Here is an 8,832-nt window from a genome sequence, read left to right on the forward strand (position 1 = left end):
GGAATGAGAAGACGAAAAGGAGAGAAACATAGGTCTGGTTGGTCAGAAAAATCATTGCTGGAGGGAAAAGCCTGAAATCTGTGATTATGGACCTCTAGGATGGTCATTACATTGCCCTAGAAAGCCAACAGGAAATTAAGATTCTATGTTTGGATCTCAACAAATTATTTCTGGAATTCAATCATCAAACTTCCTGCATGATATTTATTTTTTCATAGCTCAGTTCTGTAAACAAGGTCCACATGATTCTCTATGAATTAATGTAGAATAATGGAATGAGGAAGCCAGGCGATTCAGAAGTCCTTTAATTTAAGACTATAATTTTGACATGCAGGGAATTTAACAGACGTATCCAATGTCATACAGCCTATACCAGAACTACGCCAAAAGATTTTGTAAATATTAGTTGGTATATGAAAAATCTAGGCTGATTTATATAAAAAATTTCTAAAGATAACTACTTTTGAAGCTTCATATCTCCATGTAATTTTTATGGTATCCCGGAACAGGCTTTCTGATAGCCATCTGGGAAACTTCAACCTAGAAAATGTCTCAGAGTATAAGAAACCAAGGTAAACAAAGATTTATTCCAGTTCAAATATTTATTTGGAAGATATTTGATGGATTAACATTTTTTATATAAATGTATCTCAACAATTTGCATTTTTAAATGTCTCATCATATTAACACTAACCTGTGCTTAATAGCATTTACTATATGCTTGCAGTCTCCTAAGTACTTGATCCTCACCATGCTATATACTCCAGTCCCATTACTCATTAACTCCATTTTGCTGTTGAGGAAACTGAGGCAGAGAGGAAGAGACAGTATCTTTGCCCGACTTCATACTACATGTGAATAGCAGCACCGTCAGACTGCCAGTCTGGCCCGAAAGTCTACTTACTTAACCACTGTACCAGAGTACCACTCACCACTCTGTGAATCAATCTGCCTACAAATTCACACCTGTCCTTAGCAAGTGGTCTAATCTGATTTAGAATCAGTGCTCTTTCCCATCACACTGTACTGTCTCTCACATTGTCATACTTAAACTTAAGATCTGGAGTAAATCCTTCTACATTTTGATTCTCTTGAGCAGCCATTAACCAAAAGCAGCAGTGTGAGAAAGATTCAGTCCAACACAGACACCACAGAAGCACAGAAGCAGAAAGGGAATCCTGACCACCAGCCCCCCAGCCATAGCAGTAATTCCCGAGGTGCGCTGGAGGATGTTGGCTCCTGGGGCCACACTTATCTTGTGTACTGTGCTTGTCTCTCCTCATTCTCAGGTGTGGTTGATGGAATAGGTACTAGACCAGGGAACAGGAGACCCAGGTTACAGTCTTAGAGCAGCCTCTGACTGGCAGTGCCGTTGACAGGCTGGACATGTGGTCCCTGCTTCACGTACCTAGCTCATTTCACTCTCTCAACTGACCTGTGAGTGAGCATGACCCTAGTTTACAGATGAAGGAATTGTGACTTAGAGAGTTAAGCATTCCATCAAGGTCATAAAAGATGATACTCAGTCCCAGTCTGTCTGACTCTAAAATCTTCACGTATTCTTTGTCAAGTTCCCTTGAAAGTCACTTAAATCCTCTGAATCTCAGACTCCTTAAATATAAAGTACCATGGAGCCCTAGGGATTCTTTGAAGTGTCTCAGAAGTCACTTTGGGTAGGAAGTCCAAAAGGCAGGACCTGGCCCACTCCTTATATGCACGTGGACACACACACACACCCCAAGCAGTGCAGAATAATGCCACTGTGGCCATCTTTATAAATGTGGCTTTCTACATTCAGATTGAAGGGAGGATTTACTGCTAAAAACTTTGAGGCCCATTCTTTCCCATTCTTGCCCATTCGTGATCTTTAAGGCCCCTCTTAGCTTTAATGTCTGGGAGAGGATCAGTGTTGTAAAGGTATCATAACTTTAGTAAATCAAGCCAGTCAGAGGAGACTTTGTATTCCTCTGACTGGGTCATCCAGAATGCAGATATCTGATGCCTTTGAAAGAAAAAAGGCTGTGCCTGAACTCTGCTGATATAACCATAATTTGAGAAAGTGTGTTGATTGCATTTGTAAAGATGGCCTTCTGATACAGTGCCAGTTAGAAAAAACACAGCCTGTTTTCCTCTCTTGTGAGCTCCACCATTCCTTAAGGGCTTCAGTTGGTCAGGCATGAAAGGTATGCAGCATTAGTAGCTTGTTTAATGCTAACTCCTTGTTTTCCCTCTTCCTCTCTATCTTGCCTCATCGTATTTTTACCCTGTCCACCTTCAATACTGTTTACTTTCTGTGGCCCCAAAGCCAGCTGGCAGACCAGGAAGTGAGGGTCTGTACTGGTAGAAAATAAATAAATTCACTTACTCCTTCAAGTCCTGCGTTTCCCACACATGTATTCCTACACAGAGCAAAGCATTGGCGCTTAAACAATAGCCATGAGGCAGGTGTCTTGATGAATGCGTGGGGAGCCAAGTGTGACTTTTCCTCACCCTATAGCTCATACCCCTTCATTAAAAGCTTCATATGTAGAAAATAATAAAGTCGACAAAAAAAAAAAAAAACAAGTGTTAATCATGGTGATGGTGATAATACCTTTCTAAAAAAACAATTATTGAGTTATACTTTATATGCCATACAATTCACTCCTCATTAGTGTACAATGCAATGACTTTTAGTAAATATGCAGTGTTGTACAACCATCACCACAGTCTAATTCTGGAACATTTCCGTCATCCCAAAAAGATTCCTCAAGCTCATCTGTAGTCTCCACCTGCTCTCACCTCCAGTCCTAGGTAACCACTAATCTACTTTCTATCTCTATAGATTTGCTTTTTCTGGGCATTTCACATGAACAGAATCATATGATATGTGGTATTTTTTAACTGGCTTCTTTCAGTTAGCATACTCTTTTTAAGGTTCATTCATATTTTAACATGTATCCTTTATACATAACACCTTTTGAATGGCAGCATTATATAGAGGAAAAAGCATGAGTATCAGAAGCACGCAAACATGGGCTAGAATCAAAGTCGTGTCACTTCTTAGCTGTGTGACTTTGGGCAAGTTCCTCAATCTCTCTAGACCTATTTGTAGAAGAAGAAGAATAATCCCTCCCTCGGCTGAAAGGAAATAGCTGGATTGTGATGACAAATAGTGGGCGCTCAAGAAATCCAGTTCTCTCTAAATTTTGCCAAAAACCTTTGCTTTTCTCATCCCTGCTTCAAACTTTAAAGTGACTCCTACAGCCTCCCTCCCAGCCTTCACATCAAGCTTGAAACAAGAGCCCACATAACAAGCCATATCAGAAACGGATTCCGCCAAAGGGAATCACATCCTTCATTAATGGAGCCCAGATGGTGAGGAACTAAAGGGATTTCCTTCAATTATATTGCTGTCATTTTTTATAAAGAATGTTAAATTGCATTTAATTATTATTGTAAGGAAGGAAAGGTGTCAAATTCTATCCTAGAATATTTTATGGAGTCGGCTTTCCTTTCGCAAGGATCTAGTAACACCTTATTTTCCCACTAATTCTTATACAGCTGCCCCCATTAACATCAACCCTTAGATAACATGTAAGCAAGTAGCAAAGAGCTAAAAACACCAGAGTAAATAACATCCACCTCAAGCCAGGTGCCATGGTGCATTCTCGTAGTCCCAGCTACTCTGGAGGCTGAGGCAGGCGGATTGCTTGAGTACAAGGGTTTAAGACCAGACAGGGTAACAGAGCTAGCACACCTCTCAAAGAAAAAAAATCCACTGGAAATCCTCCAAACTCAACTTTTAGCCAATAGTTTCAGACCCTTTCTTTCCTGAACCTTTAGAAGACCTTGAATTTCGTGTGTGTAGCAAAATAGACTGAATCAAATTCCTTGTTCATTTCTCCAGCCCACCTTCTCTGATTAGAACATGTTCTCATTTTGAGTCCCAACTCAAAGGGATTCTAAATGCAATCCCAACCTATACTGCAGGACGTAAGGTTTACAGAGATGAGACTCCTTAGCCTTGAGAGAGAATTTCCTGTCCTAAATCTGCTTTTCCTTCTGAATTATTGTTTCTCTGTACCTTTAAATTTACCAGTGTTCCTTCACATTTCTGATTTTTCCCTCTCTCTCTCTCCTTGTCTGGGATTTATCACAGTTACATTTCTTCCCCAAACTCCTGAACCACTTAATTCCCCCTCCTTTTTGGAGAATTAAGTGGTTCAGACTTTTGCAGATTTACTTCTTGTTAAGAATAGAATAAGAGTTAAAACAGGAAAGGATAACGTCTCAATATTTTTACCAAAAAAAATAGGGTTATAACATTTTGTTTATCCCTCTCTTCAAGGAGATGATTATAGTGTATCATTTTTCATGATATAAAATGCCTGTGGTCCAATGTAAACTAATTATTAAGAGAGGCAACATATAATAGTCACTATACATATTATTGGAATTAAAGATGGCAAAGAGTGATTCTTTCAAATAGGTAAATTAGATATAATTCCTACAGGTGATCAATTTGTAACATTATCAGGTGAGCAACTGATGTGAACTTCTACTCTGATAAAGTTATACTCACATAGATAAATAGATAAAGGCTATCTTCAGACTGAATCAAGCACTTAAATTAATGTATCAATGTATTTGTATAAGAATTCCTGTGTTTCTTTGCTCTAAGTACTTATCTTGAAAATAGGAACTGTTAACAAAAGCCATGGCTAACTTTTTTCCTCAATATTAAGAGGTGAAAGAAGGGGTAGGTAGGGTCCCAAGAGAGCAGTTTTCACATACTGAATTATCTCCTAATTCAGGCTTGAAAAACCATAAATCTGATGAAAATAAATAAAAATTTGGGGTACAATGTCAGCTTAGGTTTACTGAGATTTGTGAATTTCCCTAATCTTTAAAAACTGTTCTTATGCTAAAACTTACCCCTTCATATCACCACAGTGAAGAGAGTAATTTATATCCAAGACCTTATTTTAGGGATTTTATTTTAGGCGGTATCATAGGAATTTATCTCATGGTATAAATAGTTTAGTAAATCTGGGATTTAGTAAAGATTTTTTTCTCTACAGCACAGGCGTTTTGTTCAGTAGCAGATAACAAAATAATCTTGAGGCATGATGATTTAACTTCAGTTTGATACCCAACCATCCACCCCAAATCTTATGCTCCAAATTCCAGTATGTGGCCAGCATATTGAAAATTCAGTTTTAAACAAATCACTTGATCCATATCTTCTAAATATATATACATATATACAAGAATCACTCAGCCTTCAAATTATAGCTTGGCCTATAGTTTGTGTATAGCTCTCTAGAGAATTTCGATCTCAAGGTTAAAATCTCAAATATGTGGAGATCATCTCTGAGGACTTGGCCACCATAAAATTCTGTCAGCATCCATGCATCATGTATATGAATTACCAAATAATGCCGAGTCTCCTACCCTGAGATGGCAGCCAGTTTTTGGTGTGCCTGACGGGCCATTTCACAGCCTTTGGTTCTTGTCTTGTGCATTTCCGCCCGGAGTGAGGGGCAGCTGACCGAGACATCCCCAATAGAAATGACCAGCTCTCGGTACAGGGCCACTTGTGTGTTGAACTCTTGGACAAGCTGAAAAAGAAGTGAGTTTTTTTTTTTTTTTCACCAAACATTTCTCATAAGAAAGTTTCCCATTTCGGAGTACATAAACAGGGACCTTCACGGACCCCTGAGTCAGCTCCCCAGATCTCCAGCTAAGGAGCCTAGGAATTGTTTAAACCAGAAGGCACCAAGATTTTAAGTCTCTTTGTCAAAGGCAAGTGTTTATTTTCATAGGCAAGCCTGGCCATGGAAGCTCTATTTCTAGACCTGCTTACCCTCGCCCTTCCAGACTCAGTTTCTGAAGAGCAAGAGAGCATATTTGGAGCGCTACCGTGCCACTCCCAGGTCAACAGAGAATGATGCTGGGGACTCCGGCATAGACGCTCCCCTCTGCTACTGCTAGGATGTGGCTTTTAAGTTGCATGGTGGGAGGGGCGGGGGAGACCACAGGTAGGGTGTAATAGGCAAACCACTATTGCTGGGCCACTGAACCTCTCGGCCAGACGGCCTGACGGGAAGACCAGCTACAGGCTCTGCGCTGGAACCTTCGACCCCTCCGCAGCGCCCTGTGCGCGCTGTATTTGGGTTTGTTGCTACTCTCTCCCCAGGAAGCAGAATCCCCACCTCCTCATCCCTCCCTCCCCTGTGAGCGAGCCAGTTCACTGTGTCTTTCGCATCCATCCACCATTCTTCGAGGGGGTAGAGGCGCAGCCCACAGCCGCTGATCCCCAAGACCCTTGTTGTGACACTTCTCTCTGCAGGGCCCTTACGACCGGGGTGTCACCCCGAATTTGGGGGACTGCAGATTTAAAAATAGTGCATGTGCCACGTGATCGGCATTGAGAAGCTGAGGGTGGGGGAGTGGCTGGCACTCAAGCAAATGATTAACATACAGGACTCCCCCCACCCCCTCTCAAAAAAAAAAAAAAAAAGGCGCAGTTTTCACCCACCATCTTGCAGTCGTCCAGGGCTCGTTGGGTTTTGTGGGCGCTCTCGGAGCCGCTGCCCCTGCGCTCCCAATCTCCGCTCTGCAGCGGGGGCTTGCTGATCTGGAAGATTGAGGAGCGGGTGGACCGGCTGGGGCGCTTTTTGCGCCCATTCGGTGCAGAACTCATGCATACACATCCACCAAGCCGAAGCCGCTGGTGCAGTGCGCCCCGGCGCGGGCGGCCCGGTCGTTGCCCTGCGCGCCGCGGCCAAGCACCCGGAGCCCGGACCTGAGGCGCGCAGCTCACAGTGCTGGGGCTGGCTGCGCGGGTCGGTAACCTTCAGCTTGAAGGAGAGCCGGGGAAGCGCTGGCTGTGCCTTGCAGCATCGCTTCCACTAGCAGCGAGGAAGGGGCGCGATCAAGTTCTGCTCAGCAGCATTGCCGACCCTGTCCCGGGAGCTGGGCGCTGGCGCGGGCTCGCTCTGCCTTCCTCTCGGCATGGATTGCAAGGCTGGGCGAGAAGGAACGCGCCGCCCGGCGGTTCTGAGTTTCCATTCAGGTGGGGGAGCAGCTTTCAAAGCCTGCGCTGCAAGGTGGGGGGCGGAAAGGGGTGTCGCTCTTGCTTCAGTGTCTTCCCGCAGCGGCGCTCGGTTCGTCTTTCCCCTCCCTCCACTGTCGCCAGGCCTGGAAGGACTGGCCGTCCCCAAAGCAAGCAATTGGCTCTAATCGGCTGCCTTGATCCCTTGTCTCTAAGGGCTCATCTGTTTGAAGATCCCAGATGAATCTGTGGCGGGACTGGCAGACGCAGAGAATCGGTCCGGCTGACGTTGTTCACGGGCCCGCACATTGATAGGACGGGAATACTAATGTGATCTGTCCATGCAACCCCCTTCCCCCTCCACACTTTATGCACTTATCCAATCAAATCCCCGGGAACATCAATTGCAATATTACTTCATCTGCTCTATTATTAGAAACTAAAAGTGTCATCAGAGTGGAGCACATGCCACATGCTGGGACCTAAACATGGATTTCAAATAAACCAGTTTGGGCTTGAGGCCCTCACCATCTGAGATTGAGACTGTCTGGGGCAGCAGGAGAGAGTGAGGTTTTGCTCCAATTGGAAGATCTCTTGATAACCTAAAAGAAAAGCTTTGTTTCCTTGAGTTGGTTTTGTTTTTATTTTGTCTTTGTTCATGGAGGGGGAAGGAGGAGAGCCAGTGAGGCAGAATGCACAGAGGCATTCACTCAGATTGGTCCTCATCCCCATCCCATTGCAACTAGTAAAGCTCTTGGTCTTGAATTCCAGGGTCTCAGGACCCAGCTCCTAGAGCTCTTTCCAGAGACTTGAACAAATAAGAGCCAAGATGTCTCCCTGGACACTCAAAATGATCTTCTACTCATTTATGGGATATCAGTAACCCAGAGGCCAACAGAGGTGGTACAGAAAAGTGGGGATGATGCCTGCATGAAAAGGAGTGGGGGTGAGGCCCTCAGCCATTTAAGTTCACCCTTCCCACTGACATCCTCCTAAGGTTCTTCTGGGAGGAAGAAAGAGTGTTGTGGGCATTCACCTCTAATGCTTTAAGGATGCTTGTTCTCCTGAATGATTTGTTTGGAGAGGGAGATAAAGGGGTCTGCCATAGGAAAAACTAGCTATGTATTAGTAAGTCTAATAAGTACAGATCAGAGGTTCCTGGTCAGTCTGTTAAAGGGATATGGAGAGCATATGGAAACAGAAAGCCAGAAATAGCCAGGAAGGCTAATATCCTAAGGAGGGTGGCTATACATTTTTTCTTTACAAGACACGTAAACATAATTAGGTGCTATAATAAGAGGATTATTTGGTCTTTGTCCTCAGTTCCTGGTGCAGAACTCCTAAAACCCTTAGAAATTGCCTGAGTTATTAGGATAAGTCATCTTGTCACCAAAAAGACCAAGGCTTGATTAGATGCTTGCATCTTTCACCCTCATCCCCAATCTCAGGGGAAAAGAGAGGAGCTAGTGACAATGGCCAATTATTTAATCAATCATGCCTACATAAAGAAACTCTGTAAAACTCCTAAGTAACAATGGAGTTTGGGGAGCTTCTGGGTTGTGGAAGATGTCTAGATGCTGGAAGAGTGGTACGCCAGGAAAGAGCATGGAAGCTCCATGTCCCTTTCCCATACCTTGCCCTGTGTTTCTCTTCCACTTGGCTTCTCCTGAGTTGGCTCCTTTAGCATAGATGGGTAATAGAGGGTAAAGCTCTTTACTGAGTGCTGTCAGGCTAGTGAATTACCAAACCTGAGAAGGAGGTTGTAGGAACCCCTGAATTTGTAGCCAAGATTG

At 43.6% G+C, this 8,832-nt stretch overlaps 1 protein-coding gene across 1 annotated transcript in view; it reads right to left on the reverse strand.

Moving 5' to 3' along the window:
* Positions 1-7,661, reverse strand: part of RGS7BP (regulator of G protein signaling 7 binding protein) — a 111,396-nt gene extending 103,735 nt beyond the window's left edge. Inside the window, exons 1-2 of the mRNA XM_032279832.1 lie at positions 6,524-7,661; positions 5,437-5,603 (exon numbers count right to left, since the gene is read on the reverse strand). Coding sequence (XP_032135723.1) covers positions 5,437-5,603; positions 6,524-6,688 — 332 coding nt within the window. The 5' untranslated portion in view covers positions 6,689-7,661. The remainder of the gene's footprint in view (positions 1-5,436; positions 5,604-6,523) is intronic.
* Positions 7,662-8,832: the final 1,171 nt, after the last annotated feature.

Source organism: Sapajus apella, unplaced genomic scaffold, assembly GCF_009761245.1.
Source record: "Sapajus apella isolate SASKATOON/1434 unplaced genomic scaffold, GSC_monkey_1.0 scaffold1, whole genome shotgun sequence".
Taxonomy (NCBI): domain Eukaryota; kingdom Metazoa; phylum Chordata; class Mammalia; order Primates; family Cebidae; genus Sapajus; species Sapajus apella.